Genomic DNA, 20,449 nt, shown 5'->3' on the forward strand with positions numbered 1-20,449 from the left:
AGCATGACACCCTCGAGGTCCATCCACTTTCCTACAAATGGCCAGATTTCATTCTTTCTCATTGCCATGTATCTAAAATATGCAAGGAACTCACCGAACTTCACACCCACAAAACAAATAACCCAGTGAAGAAATGGGCAGAAGACACGAACAGACACTTCTCCAAAGAGGACATCCAGATGACCTACAGGCACATGAAACGATGCTCAACATCACTCATCATCAGGGAAATACAAATCAAAACCACACCAGTGATATTACATCACACCAGTCAGAGTGGCTAAAATGAACAAATCAAGAGACTATAGATGCTGGCGAGGGTGTGGAGAGATGGGCACCCTCCTACACTGTTGGTGGGAACGTAAACTGGTGCAGCCGCTCTGGAAAACAGTGTGGAGGTTTCTCAAAAAACTATCCGTAGAGCTCCCTTATGACCCAGCAATAGCCCTGCTAGGGATTTACCCAAGAGATACAGAAGTGCTGATACATAGGAGCACATGTACCCCAATGTTCATAGCAATGTCAACAATAGCCAAAACATGGAAAAAGCCTAAATGTCCATCACCTGACGAATGGATCAAGAAGATGTGGTATATATTCTCTTTTTTATATATAGTGTGTTTGGTTAAGTTTTGAACTCTGTGTCTTTCAAGGAATTTATACATTTCTTCTGAGATACTGAATTTATTCTTGTAGTTATTCATAATGTTTTTTTTACTTATTGTTTTTTTCTTATTACTGTTTTTCCACTTTTTATATCTGTAGCCATAGAGATGTTATCACTCTCATTTTTAATGTTAGAATATGTATCATTTCTCTCTTATTCTGCCTCTGTCTGGCTAGAGGCTTTTCCCTCCTTCCTCCTTTCTTCTTCCTTTCCTCCCTTCCTCCCTCCCTCCCTTCCTCCCTCCCATTCTTCCTAAGTCTTTTCAAAAGACCAACTTTTGGGGTGCCTAGGTGGCTCAGTCAGTTAGGTCTCCGACTTCAGCTCAGGTCATGATCTCACATTTGTGGGTTCGAGCCCCGTGTCGGGCTCTGTGCTGACAGCTCGGAGCCTGGAGCCTGCCTCTGATTCTGTGTCTCCCTCTCTCTCTCTCTGCACCCCCCCCCCCATGCTCTGTCTCTCTCTGTATCAAAAATAAATAAAACATTAAAAAATTTTTTTAAAAAGATCAACTTTTGATTCCAATGACTTCTCTCTATTTTCTTCCATTTCATTAATTTCTCCCTTTTTTTCCTTTCTTCTGCTTGCTTGAAGCTTTAACTTGCTTTTTTTAAAGATTTTTTAGAAGCTTAGATCTTTGATTTTAAATCTTTCTACTTTTTTGCTATAAGCAAAATATATGAAAACTCATAAAAATGGTAACCCCCTAGAAAGATGATCAAGAAGAGAAAAGCTACAAACATATAATATGGAGAGTGCATAGGAGATCAGGACAGATACCACAGGTATTTAAAAAATATTCAGGGGGTACTGTGATTAATTTTATGGTATAAACTTTAAGCATTAAATGAAATGGACAGATTTCCTCCACATCCAGAAAAGAAATGTAACCAAAGTTCACAAAAGAAACAAAATCAAATTAGTCTTGTTTCTGTTACAGGAACTGACTTTGTAATGTAAAATCCTATACAGAAAAGTATTGGCCCAGCTGATTTTTACCTATGGATTCTTCTGAAAATTGAAGGAAGAAGTCTAGAATAAAGGGAAATCTTTCCAACTCATTTTATGAGTACAGCATAATCCTGATAGCACATTTATCAAAATTTGATAAAGGAAAATTACAGGTGGATTTTGAGTTGAGAGGCAAAAATGTATTAAATGGCACAAATGTAATAATAAAGCTTGTAAGTCTAATAAAATACAATAAAGCAAAGTAGTAAAAAGAACAGATGTCATTAACAATGTTCTAGGAATGCAAGGGTGGTTTAATATTAGAAAATCTCTTAATGTAACTTACTAGAAAAACCATAAATCATGTCAATAGATACAGCCAAAGGCTTTGATAAAATTCAGCACCTATTCATGATAAACAAAGCAAAATTCTCACAAAATAAGGATAGAAAAGAAATTCCTTGTCTTAATAGAGCGTATCTACAAAAACCTATAGTTAAAGCATTATACACTTACAAAACATTAGTGATTAGGATGTGTTTCATTAAAAATGGAATAAAAGATAGATAAAATGCAAAAGAAAACAGAGAATTCAGAAATTACTCACTCCTATGTGGAAACACAAAGTACAATGGAAATAATCGGTAAATTGTGCCGAGATTGAGAGCTTGGCTCCTCTAAGTAGAAAAAGTAAAATGAGCTGATCTTTGCCTCACATACAAAGCCCAGTTCCCCTTGTGGCAAAAAGACCTGAACTTACAAACCTCCGAAGAGAATTGAAGGCTGATATTTGTTATCAGTTGGAGATCGGGATTTCTTACACTTTATAGTACACAGTGCACAGACCATGAATGAAAACATTAACAAATTTGACTACATTAAAATGAAAAACGCTCATGGTAAAGAAAGATGAAAACAAGCCATAGACAGGAAGAGAGATTAGCATGTTTTAGGATTAGCATAATCAGGAAGACAAAAGTATTCAGTACAAAAATGGGCAAAGTAATAGAAAAACAATATAAAACCTGAATGACTAACAAGCATTTTATTTTTTATTAAAAAAAATTTCTTTAATGTTTTTTATTTATTTTTGAGAGACAGAGAGAGACAGGGTGAGCAGGGGAGGGTCAGAGAGAGAGGGAGACACAGAATCCGAAGCAGGCTCCAGGCTCTGAGCTATCAGCACAGAGCCTGATGCGGGGCTCGAACCCACGAACTGTGAGATCATGACCTGAGCTGAAGTCAGACGCTTAACCGACTGAGCCACTCAGGGGCCTCGCTACATTGATTTTAAAGAAGAGCTATTCAGTGACATTGTAATTTTGCTTCCTAGCAAAATTATGGAGATTTGTTTATGAAGTCATAAAGTACTAAAAAATGGGTGACTTAAAACAGGTGTTTTATAGATTATTTTTCTTGAAAAACTTTTTGTGATTCCTGACTTAGATAATTAATGTTCAGAGAATGAGGGTATGGAAAGTAAGGAATCTCTGGTTTCTGAATTTCATGTAGTGAGACTTTGGGTAGTAAGGGTCAGGATCTGTATTGTAACATTGTTTTTACTGGGGAAAAACTGGAAATAACTTAATTTGCATTAGTAGAAGAGTAGACCAAAAGAAATGTGGCCTATTAGCACAATACTATTCAGTGCTTAGATGAATGAAGTAGAAGCGATACTCAGGTATTTGACAAGCATGGTACCAAAACCGGCCAGTAAGAACGGGTATCAACCATGGTCTTCTGTTGTCTGCTGTGCGTTAATTACTGAACCCTCAGGAGGTCCTGGGGGGAGTGGCTTGGTGCAACAGCTATTTATTAACTGCCATAGAAATATTTGTTTTAAACAGTGATTAGTACTATCAGAATTTGGCAGAGGTGATAAATAACTTTCTTAAATGCATCAACATAAAGGGGTTGTCAAGCAAGGTAACCGCGGGGCTGTATTTTCTCTGAAGGACCTAGGGGAGAGATCTTGCCTCTTAGCTGCTGGTGGCCAGTCCTTGGTATCCTTGGCATGCAGTTTCTGTGTGTGTGTGTCACCTCGTGACCTTCTCTCCCATGAGTGTCTGTTTCTACGTCTTTCTTCTTTTAGGGACAACGGCCATGTTGGACTTAGGGTCTTTCCTAACCCAGTATAATCTCATCTTGGTTAATTCTGTAAAGACCATGTTTTCAAATAAAGTCACATTCACAGGTTTGGGGTGACATGAATTTTGGGGAACACTATTCAACCCAAGATACAATGATACTGTTTTTGTAAACTAGCAAATATACAAAGGAATCCTGGGTTTTAAGGCAGAGTGTGTGCACACATAAACCATTTGAAAGCAACTGGAAAGATACAAACTAACCTTAAGGTAGTAGCTGATTAGTGGTTGGTAGTGTAGCCCCTCTTTGGGGGAATAAAATGGGATTTGTACATTTAAAAAATGAATTCTTAATAGTTACCATCAGTTGTGGGAGTATGGAAGTTAATTATTCTTTGCCTTTCTATACATATTTGATTTTTTAGAGAGTTGATATTGTATAATATGTTATTATATAACACTCCATGTTATTATATAACACTCCAGCATATAAACATTTCAAAGAGATATAGTCAATAAAGCCAGATCTATTTGGGGGGGAAAGCTCAGGAAAAGATCTAGAACACGCAATTCTCCTATATATTTTTTGAGAAGGAAGACATTCAGTTCCTTGAGGGGTTTCCTTCTGCATGTTATTTGATGTAGTTTGCCATGAAATGATGAATATATATGTGTGTATATATAAAAAACACAGGATAACATAGAACACATATGTTAACATGTATATGATATATATATCATGTATTTATATATATATAAAACACAACCAGGATAACAGTCTGTGACTATTAAACTGTATTATGAATATAGAATATGAGAGATGGGGAATCACTTTTTTAGGAATCAGTTAAATAGGTCACCAACTACAGCTGGGTTACGGAGAAAACTCTCCGTATGTTGCCCGTTCGGCATTGATAGCCCATGGGAGCTGTGTGAGCTTTATGAGGAACTATTTATAATTTTTCTTAAATACTACCAGAATTTCTAAACAGTGATCATTTTTCACAGGAAGGAAAAAAGTTTTATGTAAACAGTACATTGGATTTCTAATTTTTATAGTAACATTATAAGTTTTCTGTGTGAATACTACTTAAATATTTGTTGAATGTTAAATGAGTAAGACTACTTGCATTCCAAAGACTTCTTCCATTCGGTTGTGTAATTGAGATACACAGGCAGACGATAAGAACTCATGACCCCTGATTCAAATAAGGATGCCTTAGGATAATTCCTTTCTAAAGGAGCTGAGAGAATAGAAACTGAACTCTACTTTCAGAGGTGTGACCTTTAAAAAGACAGAGACATCTCCCACTAGGAAAGTTGCTTAATGAGTATCCTGTGTTACGTGTGAGTTCGCTTGGAGACTTAAGAGCATTGGTTCTAAAACTTTTTGGTCTTTACACTTGAAAATAATTGAGGACACCAAATAGCTTTTTTCTATGGGTTATAGTTTTGTACATTGATCTTAATAGAAATTTAAATTGAAATATTTTTAAAAATATGTCATTTAGAAATAACGGTGATTGTAATAAATCCATTACATATTGGCATCAATAATCCATTTTTATGAAAAATAACTGTTTTCCCCAAACAAAAATTTAGCAAGAAGAATGGCATTGTTTGATGTTTCTGCAAATCTCTCTAATGAATTGCCTTAACAGAAGACCACAGATTCTCAGGTCTGCTTCTGAGTTAAACTTGTGCTATCAGCCATGTTATGTAGTGGCTGGAAAACTCAACTATATACTCATGAGAGAATGAGAGTGGAAAATAATGTCTTGGTATTATCATGTAAATAGTTTTGACCTTGACAATGCTCCAGTAATGTCTCCAGGACCACTAGAGCATTCCTGGACCACATTTTGAGAACTGCTGTCTTAGAGAGTAAGTCAAAGGGACTGAGCACTTCACTGTCCTTTATAAAGGTTCAACTGGCAAAATTCATTGTTTTGAATTTTTCTAACACTTGTTTTACATGTAGGTTATCTCTTCTACTTGATGGTGGCCATCATTAGTCATGAGTACATGGGAATGCTATGCTTTCACATTTTTTATGTCACAAACAGTATTCAGCTACCATGTAGTGGATGTTTGTAGTATGCTGTCCTCTGAGTGGAGACCTCGGCACAGGTCAGGGCTGGGTGATTTGTAATGGGAGGTACTAGTTGACGTGGAATACTTGCCAGACAATTGAACTGAGTGCACATCTATCGTGGGGCACTTGTGTGCACTTGCATGAAGTTGTGCACAAATGCCTTCACTTTTTTGTTCTTCTGGTCTGTTTCCATCTCCCCTTTTTCATTTCTAATATTTTTTGGACCTTTTGGGGGACAGATTTAACAGAAATGTCTATTTTAATGATTTTTTTTAATGTTTATTCATTTTTGAGAGAGAGAGAGAGAGAGAGAGAGAGAGAGAGAGAGAATGTGCGGGTGTGGGGCAGAGAGAGAGGGAGACACAGAATCCGAAGCAGCTCCAGACTGCGAGCTGTCAGCACTGAGCTTGAGGTGGGGCTCAAACTCATTAACCATGAGATCATGACCTGAGCCGAAGTTGGACACTTAACGGATTGAGCCACCCACGCACCCCTATTTTGATGAATTTTTAGAAGAACTGAAGGACAACTGTATTATTTGGTCTTAATCACATTGTCCTGATTCCATGGATTATAATTGTGGTTCGTTATTGCTTTGGATTTTGTTTGGTAGTCGTTATCGTCCTTCTCTTGAAGTCTTTGAGCTGTTACTTTTGTTGTCATAATGGAGGGGGATGGGCAGCTAAGTACTCACATGTGTGATGGTTTGGTTTTCCCCCAGAAATGGTGCATGGTCAGTTCACGTTGACTCTTTGCATAGTTATAAGTCTTTATTTATATACTTGTGTGGTCATTTCTCTGGGTATAGAATTTTAGAATCATAATCCAGTCCTCAAAAATTGATGGCTGCAAAAAAAAAAAAAATTGATGGCTGCTATTCTATTGTTATGCAGATGAGTAGTGTTTAGGATGAGAAACCTAATGATAGTTTGCTTTCTTTTGGTGATCACCTGTTTCTTCTGTCTGGGAGCCAATAGGATTTTATAATATACTGTACATTCAGAAGTCTTACCAGAATAAATTTCACTTTCTTTCAATATTTCTGCTTAGAATGTTGAAAGCCTTTTATTTATCCACAAAATTTTCTCATATTACTAACTTTTCTGTTCTCCTTCTAGTCTGTGCCTTTTGGAACTTCTATTAAGTAGATATTAGGTCTCCAGTTTGCTCTCATACTTTTTTTGTCCTTTTGCCTTTTATTGCTGTTATCTCAAAGAACTGTTCCAATTTTCTTCTTTCAAATCACAAATCTGCTGCACTGCCCAGTTTTGGCCTGTCCCTGACGCCCATGTCGCAGATCTAGGGTGGAACTGCACCATCTTAAGCTGGAAAACAGTCTCGCTTACCGAGCTGTGGCGGTGAGCCGCAGAGCTCCCTGCTCTCCGTAGCCAGAGCACGTCTCTTCTGGAGCTCAGCTTATCTGCATTCTGGGCCTTTCGTGAACACAAGTAGGAAGCTTTTCTGTGGTTGCCGGGACAGCTCTACTTTTTGAGAGACTCCTCAATGTTCTTATTTTCACTGTCAGACTGCGGAGCTCTGATTGAGTCTTCTCTCTTGACTTTGTGCCGTTGTCTTTCAAACTTACCTCCTTCTTGTCTTGATCTCCTCTGTTTTCCAGATCTCTTTTCTTTTCTTTTCTTTTCTATCTAAGAAGGAAGGAGGTGTAAACACCTGCACACCGTTTTGCTATCTCGAACTGAAAGTTCCACAGTTCACTTTTATACAGTGTAACTCACGTTCAGGGCAAAGCCAAGGCTCACTTAGAAATTGTAGACATGGATAATCCCTCTTTTCCTGAAGCAGTCCTATTTACTTAACCTTTTCTTCCCCATTGCAGATATTAAAAAATATTACTTGGTATTCAGAACGGGTTTTAACTGAAATTTCACTGGGGAGTCTCCTGATACTAGTGGTGATAAGAACCATCCAGTACAACATGACAAGGACAAGAGTAAGTATTCCATGGCTAATTTTTTATCGTTATGCATATGGTACAGTTAGGCCTGTAGTTTACAGCATCTCAATATTTAGAGTATGAACATCTTCATGAAATATGGTCAGAAAATACAAATCTCTGTATAGTCACTGAATTACATGACCCTGAAATGATGCGTACAGTGTCTGTTTTTAAATATTTAATAGATTGTGTGGATTAGAGATATTTTACATGAAACAAAATGAGCAGTGAGCATATTTAGATAAAAAATGTTTACCTTTGCTGAACCAGTAAAACTGATTTTCCCTTTAAAAGCAGCAACAACAGGGGCGCCTGGGTGGCTCTGTCAGCTGAGCGTTCGACTCTTGGTTTTGGCTCAAGTCATGATCTCACGGTTTCGTGAGTTTGATTCCCAAGTCGGGCTGTGCACTGGCAGCTCGGAGCTTGCTTGGGATTCTCTCTCCACCCCCCTCTCTCCACCCCTCTCCCACTCAAACTGTTTCTGTCTCTCTCAAATAAATAACTAAAACTTAAAATATTTTTTAAAAAAGCAACAACAAACTGTGAAGATACAAGTGCAAGGAAATAGGAATTCACATGGTAAAGAAAAGTAGAAAGAATGCTTTCAAGAGTAAAAGGATTCAACTGAATTGTATTTGTAGCGTCTGAGAGCAAATTTCAGTTCTGGTCTATAGAGAAGCAATATCCAGAATTCATGCTCAGAGAAGGGGTCGGGTTTACTGTGCTGTGTTCATTTATTTCCCTCAGTGAGGCTAATGTAGATACTTTTCCATTATCTTTTATCTGAAACTTTAGGAGCCAGATATGTTCAAGAATGGAGAATTTTTTGACTTTAGAAAAATATAGTCCTTACACTGTGGTGCTCCAGTGTATGGAACCATTAGGTTCCTGTAATTAAACATTAATATTTCTGCAGTGGAATAGTTCCATATCCACCAGGATAGGGATAATGAAAACCATAAATAGCATCATAATCTTTTGTACCAGATGTTGCCTCCAAATGTGTGGTGAAAAAAAACTTTGAATTTTCAGTGCTTTATTAAGGATTTTAGAATTTTGAGAACAGGGATCTTGGGCCTCACCTTCCTAAAATCAGTGACAGTTGAGTTGACATCTACTTCTGATGAACCTTGCTTCAAATGTAGAGAGGACTTGATGTCTGTTTTCAACTTGCTATTTTCTCGCAGGACAAGTACCTTCACACCAACTGTCTGGCCGCCTTAGCAAACATGTCGGCACAGTTCCGCTCCCTCCATCAGTATGCTGCGCAGAGGATCATCAGGTAAATATGAGCTTTCAGAGAAATCCTGAGATTGGCCTTTTGGCTGACCTAGTAGAACGGGTACTGTTGGGGGTTCCTTTTTAATGTTATCCACACGGAGTATCAAATTTTCCTGCTTAAGATTTACCACCTTCTTGTTCCGTTGAAAATACCTTGCCCTGCTTTGTTTTCCTACCCAACTTTCTGGTCAGAGTTAATTGCATTTACTTTTCTGTCTTTTTATAAAATTTAGTTGTAAACTTTGTGGGTTAGCTTTTTACAGAAAAGCAGGTCTATTTCTTAGTAACGCAAACTAGAAACACATTTGTGGGGCATTTTGCAGTGCAGAGCAATATGCTTTTAAGGGTGGGTAGCTGTGTTTGTTACAGAGAATTCTTCTAGTAGCAGTTTGCTGTTACATTGCTTTCCTGTTGACTGTTGAACAGATGACCACAAATTGATGTCTTAACACAACACAGATTTATTCATCCATAGATTAAGAGTTTAACACGGGTCTTATTAGGCTACAGTCAAGATGCCATAGGGCCGCGTTCCTTTCCAGAAGCTCTTGAGGCCGTTTCCTTGGCTCTTGCAGCTGCTAGAAGCTGCCAGCCTTCCTTGGCTCGTGGCCCCTCCTCCACTGTCAGGGCCAGCGGTAGCTCGTATCTCATCGCTCTGACCTCCTGCCTCTTCCCCTCTGAGGATCCCTGTGATCGCCTTGGCCCTGCCCGGGCCACCCAGGGTCATCTAGCCCGGGGTTACCTCAGGGCCCGTGGCGGAATCACAACTGCAGAGTGCCCTCTCCTGTGTGAGGCAGCACGTGCACAGGCTGGGGACTGGCATCGGAAGTAACCATTGCTCTGCCTGCCGCGCCATCACCAGAAGCTCCTTTCTGTCCCTTCTCCACCCTTTGCCAAAGACATTGTCTGTAAGAGTAGGAAAGCTAACTAACAAATGATGAATAAAATTTAAGTTTATTTATTTATTTTGAGGAAGAGAGGGAGAGAGAATAGGAGGGTCCGGGAGAGAGAGGGAAAGAGAGAGAATCCCAAGCAGGCCCTGCACTAATAGTGCTGGGCTCAAACTCATGAACCGTGAGATCATGACCTGAGCCGAATCCAAGAGCCAGATGCTCAACTGACTGAGCCACCCAGGTGCCCCCCATTGCAGAGACTTTTAATATATGTGAGTACTTTTGATCTCTGCGGTAGAATGCACAAGATTGTCCTTGAGGCTCTCAGGTGACATAAGTCAGTGAAGTCAGATTGTTTCCTCTAGGCCTTGCCTTCGGAGCAGTTCAGTTCTAGTGATTAGTTCTTGTGTTCCGGTCATTGGCAGTAATCCAAGTCCACATCACTTTAAACTCTGATCTTACTTTTCCATTGTTTGGAGATGCTTATTGAGCCGGCCTCATTTTAATAGTCACTCAGCATTATGTATCTATCCTCAGAAGTTAGCAAGGATATTTCCAGTCACTCACTAGTTAGTTTAGGTCTGGTCCTAATACATTATATTGGCTTATTTGGGGGGTTTGTACTTGAGTGGTTGTCTATTTGAACTAACATGAACTTGACGACTGAAAGCTCCCATAGCATCTCCTCAAACCTCAGATTCTTCCAGGTGTCCTGAAGATCCATTGGTTTCTAAACAGTAATTTTTTGTTACCGCGCTTTGGTTTTGCATGACAGATTTAACCACACTGTGCTGCTCTGAGGTCTGTTCTTGCGTGTGGGGGGGGGCTTCATCGTGGTTTGATGAAGGTTTCAGCACATGGTTCATTTTCCTTCGTGGGCACACCAACATCTGGCCTGTTCAGAATGAAATTGGCAAATGAACTGGTTCACATTTCGAGTTCTGATAACATGTGTCAATGAGATGAGATAAAAATTTTCTAGGTATAGGAGTTGGAAAAGCAGATAAAGCACTGTGCCCAGTGTTCAATCTATGATGAGTAAAGCAGAAAAGTGATTGGATTTGGAGAAATAAGAAACATGAGTTAGACTTGTGATTTGGGAATACCTAGATCAAATTCATCACCAACAAAGAATACTGCTATATTTTCATGGAGTTTTTTGAGCATTGTGTTAGTGAGGAACTTTGTCACACCCTGCAAAGTACATATATCCACATTAGTTGTGAACGTTCCTTCTGGTCCTTCAGTAGCTAAGACAAGGACCAGCGTATGGACGGCAGAATGTGTAAGTCTGGTCCCTGTGGTGAGGGGCAGTGGTTGGTTCAGAGAATGGGAAGATCACTTCTTACTGAGAAATCAGGCAAGGTGAGGCAAGAGAGGTGCCTCTAGAGATCAGCCTGATAAGGAAGAGCACCAGCCACCACACAGAACAAGAGGGGCTGTGATCACGAGCATTGTATCTGGAACATCACCAGTCCCATTCAGAGGCGCGTTGTGGGTCCTGTGCAGGGATTGCGGGAGGAAAGCCTGGACGAACCAGCTGGGGCCGCCTTGTGGAGGGTGCTTACCTGTTAGATGCACAGTTTGGAATGATGAGAAGAATTGAGAGAGAAGAAGGTCTGATCTGCAGTAACAGAAAAGAGACTGAATGAATGAGCTGTAAGTGGATTTTCAAAGAACTAATTAAACGTAAATTTCTAGAGTCTTCAGTTTCGGCAGATGAGATTAGTATGCTTGGTTTGTCACACCAAGGGCCAGGCAATTCTAATAAGTTCCCAAATGCTGCCAGTGCTTCTGGCTCAAGGGCCACATGTGTGTCGCCAGTGTAGGCCAGGACATTGTCGTCCAGGAGAGGAGAGAGCCTGTTAGAAATGCGAGTGTCAGCCCAGCTTTAGACCTGCTGAATCAAAGTCTTCATCCTAACAAGATCCCCAAATGATTTGTATGCACACTCAGATTTGGAAAGCGTTTTGAGCTTGGACGTGGAAATCGAAATTTATTCCTGTAGAAAACACTTGCTTTGAGATGGAAATGGGGGCCAACTTTTTAATCTTGAGGGAAACACTTTTTTCTACTAAATGTTTGTGTTTGGGGTATGGAGTTGTAAAGTATGGTAAGGAATGCATAACAAAACACCCAGATTTATTATAGCAGATCTGTGTATAATAAATACACAGACTTCTTATAGCGGTACAACTCAAGATTCACCAGATGCTCCAGGAACTCCTTCAAGTGAGAAGTAATCAGTTTCATATACACATTTTCTAAATCCTGCTTTAGAAGGAGGCCACACAGTTTTCTATCAGTTACAAAACGTAGATGAGCCAGCGTTCATTCGTGTGATCTTCAACAAAATGCAAAATAGAGTAACATGTTACATTGCTGTGACGTAGGGTGTGAGCAAAGCTTCTAAAAGCCTTTTTAGCTGGACATAAATGTAAGGAATGATTTCAGCTGGTGTCTATTATGTTGTTTCATGACAAGGTATCTTCCACAAACTCTAAAAAATCTCATAAGCACATATGGTTTGAGTTTTGTTCCTAACCCTAACTATAAAGTTTTAAATATTCTATAAGCATGGGCATTTGAGATGATCATTGTTTGGGATTATACTTAGCTGAATCAAAAACATTTATTTATTTATATTTAAAGTTTATTTATTTATTTTGAGAGGGAGAGAGAGAGCCGCAGAGAGAGTGGGGGAGGGGCAGAAAGAGAATCCCAAGCAGGTTCCTCACTGCCAGCATGAGTCTGACATGGGGCTCGAACTCAGGAACCATGAGATTATGACATGATCACAACCACTCAATTAAAAACATTATAAAGAGGGGTACCTGAGGGACTTGGTCGGTTAAGCGTCTGACTCTTGATTTCGGCTCAGGCCACTGTCTCATGATTTGTGAGTTCAAGCCCTGTGTTGGGCTTGTGCTGGCAATGCGGAGCCTGCTTGGGATTCGCTCTCTGCCTCTCTCTCTGCTCCTCCCCCACTCGTGCATGCGTGCACGCTCTCTCTCTCTCAAAAATAAACATTTAAAAAACATTTATAAGAGTAGATTATATATACAGAAAAGAGTAGATTATATGCAAGGAATTGTTGTGGGTTACAAAGGCAGCATTAGTTACTTCCTGTCCTTAAGGGCAGGTGCCCCCCACTCCCACCCCCCACTGGCTCCTTCCTCTGGCCTTGCCTTCACCTTTGGCTTAATACATGACATAATACATATTTTTCTCCAGTATTTTATGCTACGTTAATTTTTTTCTCCTCTCTTTGCTCATTGTCCCTAGGAGTTCACTCACAGGCCTGTGACTTCACCTGCTTTGCAGTTGTGTACGGAAAACTATCCAAATCTACATTCACAGTCCCGATCGCTCCATTTTTCCTGAGGCAGGCAGTGCAGTATGGAGGTTAAGAGCATGGACTCTGAGTTTGGATTCCCAGCTCCAAAACTTACTAGCTGTGGAACCGGAGAAGTTATGTGACAGCTTCCCCATTGTAAGATAGAGTGACAGTAGTTGTTATCTTAGGGGACGTGGTGAGGCTTAAGTGAGTTGATATTTGTAAAGGGCCTGGCACATAACGTGCACTCCATATAGATGGCCGAACACTCTAGGAACCTCACGGCTGGATATATCCCACACTCACCTCAAACTTTTATTAAGTTTAAAACTTAAGAAAAGCTCAACTTAAGCCCAGTTGGAGCTGAACTGATTTTCAGACCTGCTCTTCCTTGTAAATTCCCTGTCCTGGGTTAAAGCCGTCACCCTAGCCACCTAAATGGCCAAGTAATTCTCCGTCATTTCTCCCTTTCCTTTAAATGCTATATCCATTTGGGCCCCGGAGTTCTGTCCTACTCTGCCATCGATACTCACATTCCTACCCGTGTTCTGTGTCTGCCAGCGCCGCCTTGGTTCACAGGGTCGGTCACCGTCTTCACCCGTGCTGTGTCCTCAGCCTGCCTGGTCCTTTGGCTCCCCACATACCCGGCCACCGTAGGCTTTGGCTCTGCTGCTCCCATCTGACAGGTGCATCTCAGCATCCTGCTCCTTAACGCTTCAAACTAGCCAGTGGCTGCTTCTTGCCAGGAGGTTACAATGCAACCTCCTCAGAGTGGTGCCTCTCACCTATGAGTGACTTTGTCCCTAGGAGACATTTGGGAGTATCTGGACTAGGTTTTGTTTTTTTTATTGTTTTCATGGAGTTTTTTTGTTGTTTGGTTGAGGGTTTTTTGTTTTTTGGGGGCGGGGGGTTGCTGCAACTAGAGAGAAGGTTGCTACTGACATCTAGTGGGTAGAGGCCAGGGATAGCGCTAAATATCCTGATACCCAGTACAACAAACAGTTGTCCCGCCCAGAGTGTCAGGGGTGCCGAGGCTGAGGAGCCTTGCCTTGCAGGAAATAATCGGGGTCTTGCCATTGGCTCTTCGTCTTCCGTTATGACTTGTGATACATTGGCAGGTACCTGCTGCTCCAGCTCCACTGAATCACTGCTGTCCCTGGCTCTCACAGCTACACTTCTGTGTTTGGCCCTGGAAAAACAGTTGAGGCATTTCCTAGTATGATCCTCTTCCTTCTGCAAAGCCTTTTCCAACAGCTTCCTATCCCTCTGTTGTGTTTTTTCTTGTACCTGCAAAGACCAGACCTCCTGGCCCACCTACCCATTCCTTGTCCATTCTCCCCTGCCCCCCCGTAGCTCTAGGGCCATTTTACTTCAGATCTAGCTGCTGCTGCAGTCAATTCATATTTCCCTAATCAGATTACAAAGAGGAAGAGCCCAACTGGCCCTACTCATTGCTTCTTGGAAGTCCTGGGTCACAGTCAGTTTTTGGCCTAGTAGCTACTTATTGGGCCAGGAGTGGGAGCAAGGGGCCAGGAAAGAAGAAAGTTACCTGTTGGAAAATATGGCTTCTCCCAGAGCATCTTCTCGAGCTGTCCAGTATAGGTGCTTGTGACACAGGGGCCTGACCTAAGGCTGCTTGCTTGTTGCTTAAGCAGAGTAGTAATTACGGGAGGAAAAGACTTGTACTATATTTCTTTGCTTTAGTTTTCAGAGATTAGCTCTCAGGAAGCACCCCAGACTTTTAATAAATACTTAGTGACTAATTCTTAGAAGGTGGGCTGACATCTGAGATTTTAGGCTTAGTTCTTTCCACCCTCTTTCTGAAACTTTATGTAAGTTGATTTGTCTCAGGCTGCATTTTGCACATACCTGCTACTCCTTGGAGCTGGAAGTTAATGACAGTACAGAGTTTTGTTGGAAGTTTTCTGGCCTTCCAAACTCTTGACATTAAAATAATATAAAACATAGATTAGATTTTTAATTACAACTTTTTAAAAAATGTTTGTTTACTTTTGAGAGAGACAGAGTATGAGCAGGGGAGGGCCAGAGAGAGGGAGACCTAGAATCCAAAGCAGGCTCCAGGCTCTGAGCCATTAGCACAGAGCCCAGTGTGGGACTTGAACCCACAAACTGTGAGATCATGACATGAGTTGAAGTTGGACGCTTAACCAACTGAGCCACCTATGCAGGCCTTATTAAGACTATTTAATAGTAGTACAGAGGAGGTTTTTGGTAAACTCTAATCATGTAATTTAAGAATTTAAAATTCTCCAATCCATGATTTATGCTTTCACCGCACGCTGGTTGACAGCCGGCAGTAATGAATGTAGACTCTTGCACCTTGCCCTTCTCTCTGTCTGACCAACCCCAGGCTCGCAGTTTATGGACGCTTCCTGGCTCTGCTCTGCACAGGTAAGAATACACATTGCAGGCATCCAGCATTTTCCTGAAGACTGTGTAAACCAGGTTGGCTGTTTAACTTGGAGTGGTTATCTCCTCTATTTTGGACAAATCTAGATCTTTCTGGTTGGTTCATGGAGTCAAAGATAGACAATTTGATTTTAATAATACTCTCTGGTACTAACTTACCACATCAGGGTTCCTCACTTCTGTCCTCACTGAATTAAATTTCATGGGTTGATTTTTTTTTTTTCCTGAACCAAGCAATACATTGAACTGAAAGCCTACAAGAAAATATTAAGAAGCAAAACAGTCTGTTGTTGGGGTGAATTTATATTATGCAACATACAACACTCAAATATGTAACATAGTAATATATCTGGTTATTTCTCTTGGTTATGGCATTTCAGGAATATTGTCTTATTTTTAAAATAAGGCCCATTTGATGATAAATTTACACCTATCACCTTCAGCCTGTCTCTACTAGTTTCTTTTTTTAATACTATTAAAAAAAATTTTTTTATGTCTATTTTATTTTGAGAGACAGAGACAGAGAATGAATGGGGGAGGGGCAGAGAGAGAGGGAGACACAGAATCCGAAGCAGGCTCCAGGCTCTGAGCTGTCAGCACAGAGCCTGACACGGGGCTCAAACCCACATACTGTGAGATCATGACTTGAGCCAAAGTTGGACACTTAACTGACTGAGCCACTCAGGAGCCCCTCTACTAGTTTCTTTTTTGTTGCATTTAAGGCTGGTTAAGGTCTAGAGACTTAGACAGTTTAGGGTATTGGTGCTACACAGCTCGTAAGTGAGTTCATATTAAAAGCCCACATTCATTCCAGTGCACTGGCAGAGACAGAGAGAGAGAGAGAGAGAGAGAGAAAGAGAGAGAGGGAGAGAGGCAAAGCATTATTTCTGAGGGTAATTCACATATCCAAGCTACTGGAGGTTTTCTTGAACAGACATTTCTCTGCCATGGAAGGTGACCAAGCTCTCATTGATCATTCCATTTGCTGCTCTCCTCTCATTTTATTTATTTATTTTTTATTTATTTTTGAGAGAGAGAGAGAGACAGCGTGAGCAGGGGACTCTCCCCTCATTTTAACTTCCTCCCGATAATATAGCCAAGGACCTAGAATTACAGCTGCAGAGATTAGAAGGTCTTTTCTCTCCTTAAACTTGTTAGTTGAACAAGGTGCGGGTGTGTTGAGTCCCCGCAGTACATGGTGGGTGGATATTGTCCCAGAAGGTGACCATGGGAAGAGGACAAGAACTGTGTAGCTTTCAGCCCACGACTCTGGTATTTTATGTGTTCCACCTAATTCTTGACATTGGAACCTTTTAATTCAGTACTTACCAGGCTTTTGCTGCACACCTGCCACTGCTGAAGTTCTCTTTCATTTGAGATATTTTACATTTTAATTTCAGACGAATGCCATTCCTTGTACCTAGAAATTCAGTGTTAGTTACACTCATGTTGGTTGTATTTTCTAAATCTCTAATTCAGTTACAGTCTGTATCATAATCTGACATCACTGTATTCAAGGAAAGTATTTCTTTAGGGCATGAAATTCTGTGACATTAAGGATTATAACCAAGTTCAGCTCTGTTTCTGAAATCCTGGGCACATATGCCTCGTGTGAGTGTTGTGAGCGTCATTAATGGCTTGCAAAGTCTTCAACAGCTGCCTCTTTACTATTACAGTATTATGACATTTTTGAAATAATTTTAATCCAAAAATAAATCCAGATAACATCCCTACAAAAAAATTTCTTGCTCTCTGTTAATACTCCTGGATTCCTCACTCAAAAGAGCATCACATTGCCCATATTTCCCAAATATTTCACTAAATGAAAACGTCATTGAATATAGTTTTTAATAGTATGCCTTATTTTAGATTGGTAGAAAGTCTGAGCAATGGTTTTGCAGTTTAAGTACTTCTTTTAAACTTACATGGTTTGTTTTAAAGGACAGAATTAACTAGTTTTGCCTGACGCCTAGGCAGCACAGAACTTCTACCGTCTCCATTGCTTTGGACCTTGCCAATCCTTGTGTGATCTTGGCATAACAGCCAAGAAAGGAAGGAAAAATATTTTGCCTTAAAAATCTGGCTTCCTGCACTTCCTACAGTTAATGGTACTTTGAAGGTAACAAAATTTTCGGGAAAATCAGACATCATTTGCCTTTTAGTTGAGCCCTTTCTTAAGTTACATTGCGAGTACTTAGCTCCCGGTTGAAAATCTGTGTTTCCAATAGAAAGTTTCTAACTATTCAGAGATTGCTAGTATTTAACAGTAAGAGTATCTCTTACTGACTTGATGGGACACGTGAAAACTGCATAATTGGCCTAATTTCAGTTTAGATTGCTGGCCCATTCAAAATACGAACTTATAAAGTAGCAGGTCATACATTTTATCCAAATTTTTGTGTCTTATAAGTACAGACATTTCTAAGCAGAATTGTCACGTGGGAAATTAGAAATTAAAGTAACTTGCATGGAACTTTATAGAATGTTATCGTCATATTGTAGAGGTGATGGAGAGGGTTCATACTTTGTCCTTTAGCCATGAATTATTAAACCCCAATTCCTACCTACTATAAAGGAACTGAGGTTTTTACCCAGATTTCAAGCTGACAAATTAGATTCCACAGTTTTGTGGGGCTTGGTAGAGACTCAGTATTCTTGGATTAGAGACAAAGGACAGCCTCTTAACCACAGCAGTGGGAGGAGCCAAAATATCATTTTTGTGTGTGGTTCCTCCTGCATACAGAGCAGTTGTACATGCAGTGCGCATCTGTGCCTATAGTGGGTGTCTGTGCCCACAGTGGGCATCTGTGCCTGCAGTGGGCGTCTGTGCCCGCAGTGGGTGTCTGTGTCCGCAGTGGGCATATGTGCCTGCAGTGGGTGTCTGTGCCCGCAGTGGGTGTCTGTGCCCGCAGTGGGCTGCATTATAGAAGAGGAACCCTGAGCTTAGAAAACTCCGGGCTTTTATTATAGAATTCAAGCAACCTGCCCAGCCTTTGCCTGGAGGCATCTTTGACGTATTCGATAGCAAACAAACCGTCCTCTACTCTAGAGGAAGACTCTGTCTTCACCTTCCCTGTCTGTTCACTCTGCAGACGTCCAAGCAAAGATAGTCCAGAGCACAAGGCCATCACTGCCTCTGCTTCCAAGGTGTGCAAACTTTCGAGAGACCCAGGGGAAATTGTGTCCCTACAGTCGTTACCGAGTTACACGTTTCTGTTGCAAGTTGGAAAAACCTGTCCGTGGTCATTACAGTAGCTAGCCGATACTGCTCTGGACTTCATGTGTCCCTTGCTAATGCATTGGGTTTATGTATCTTAGAAAAAGTAAGAAAGGCTTGGATAGCCTCACTAGTCCGGGCTTTGTCATATGTCATAACGAATTTCCCACTCAGCTATCACTGCCATTAGCACGACCCTGACATATGTGGCTTTGACATAAGCAGGAGTGTCTTGGTTTTAAACACAAATTTTAGGTTTGGAAGGACATTTAAAGAACATCTGAGACAAGTTTGCACATTTTACACATGGAAATATTGGGACCTAGATTTATTATGTGACTAGTCCAAGGGAACACCGCCACAGAGGCTGATGTAGAAAGCTCGCTCTCTTTTTTTTTTTTAACATAACTGTGATACCTGATATGTTATAAGATGCCAAGGCCAGGTGAGAGAAATAAAGTGACTTAGAAAGCATTTTTCTTTTGATGAATTGCATACGCTTCCCAGGCTCTGTAGAAAGCAACTTTTCCAAGATAAAGAAACAGGGGTGGTGGTAACAGGAGAAATAGGAGTACACCGAAGGATCAGTGATTGAAAATGAGTCTCGTGGCCTGTGTCAGCGCATGCAGAATTGGATGGATGGCCCCAAAAGGGAGGAGAGACTGCTGGGGGAGATGGGAGATGGAGATGAGAAATGAGAGCTCCTGGAAAGGTAGGAAAGTGCTCCCTGTTGCAAACATTAACCACTGCTCTGAGCAGTCACCACTGTTTATTTGTCTCAGATGCCTCAGTTTCCTCATTTACAAGCAGGAATATCCTCCCAGTGCTAGTGGGAGGAATAAATGAGTTATTATATGTGAAACACCTGGAATAGCAGTCACCTGCTTCTCACTTAGATAAACAACTTCCCTGAGATTTGATTTCTTTTTAGCATTTATTATTGAGAGATAGAGACAGATGCGGGGTGGGATGGGGGAGACACAGAATCTAGAGCAGGTTCTAGGCTCTGAGTTGTGAACACAGAGCTCAACACTGGGCTTGAACTCACAAACTGCGAGATCATGACCTGAGCTGAAGTTGAATGCTTAACCGACTGAGCCACCCGGGTGCCTCGACAATGTTGGGATTTAAGCCTTTATCTGCCCTCCAACCACAAGACCGTACCACATTCGACTGCCAAGTGCTTCTTATAAATGAAGTTTGAGACTAAAAACATGCAAATAATTTGTGTACAAGACATTTAATACTGTATCCTGCCTCGGGCGAGTTGTTTCAAACCTTTCTAATCATGTGATCCCCTGGTTGCTCTTAAATAACCATTGGCGGCCATTTAGTAGTTGCCGACTGAGGAGATCTGAGGGTGAACCGTGGGGTCTCAGACACCTTGCGTCCCCTAGGACCACAGACCAAGACAAACCTCTGTAGGAACCCGACATGACATTGCTATTAGTGCTGTTTTTCCATCTAAAATGTGCCTGTTTCCTTAACCTTTATTAGTCAAACATGAAGATCATAGAATATTACATGTTAATATACC

At 40.8% G+C, this 20,449-nt stretch overlaps 1 protein-coding gene across 2 annotated transcripts in view; it reads left to right on the forward strand.

Moving 5' to 3' along the window:
- Positions 1-20,449, forward strand: part of DYM (dymeclin) — a 334,407-nt gene that overhangs the window by 146,991 nt on the left and 166,967 nt on the right. For both annotated transcript variants that reach the window (XM_029923001.1, XM_029923002.1), the window contains exons 12-13: positions 7,635-7,748; positions 8,942-9,036. In XM_029923001.1, the coding sequence (XP_029778861.1) occupies positions 7,635-7,748; positions 8,942-9,036 (209 nt within the window). The remainder of the gene's footprint in view (positions 1-7,634; positions 7,749-8,941; positions 9,037-20,449) is intronic.

The sequence above is a fragment of the Suricata suricatta genome, chromosome 14, assembly GCF_006229205.1.
Source record: "Suricata suricatta isolate VVHF042 chromosome 14, meerkat_22Aug2017_6uvM2_HiC, whole genome shotgun sequence".
Classification (NCBI taxonomy): Eukaryota; Metazoa; Chordata; class Mammalia; order Carnivora; family Herpestidae; genus Suricata; species Suricata suricatta.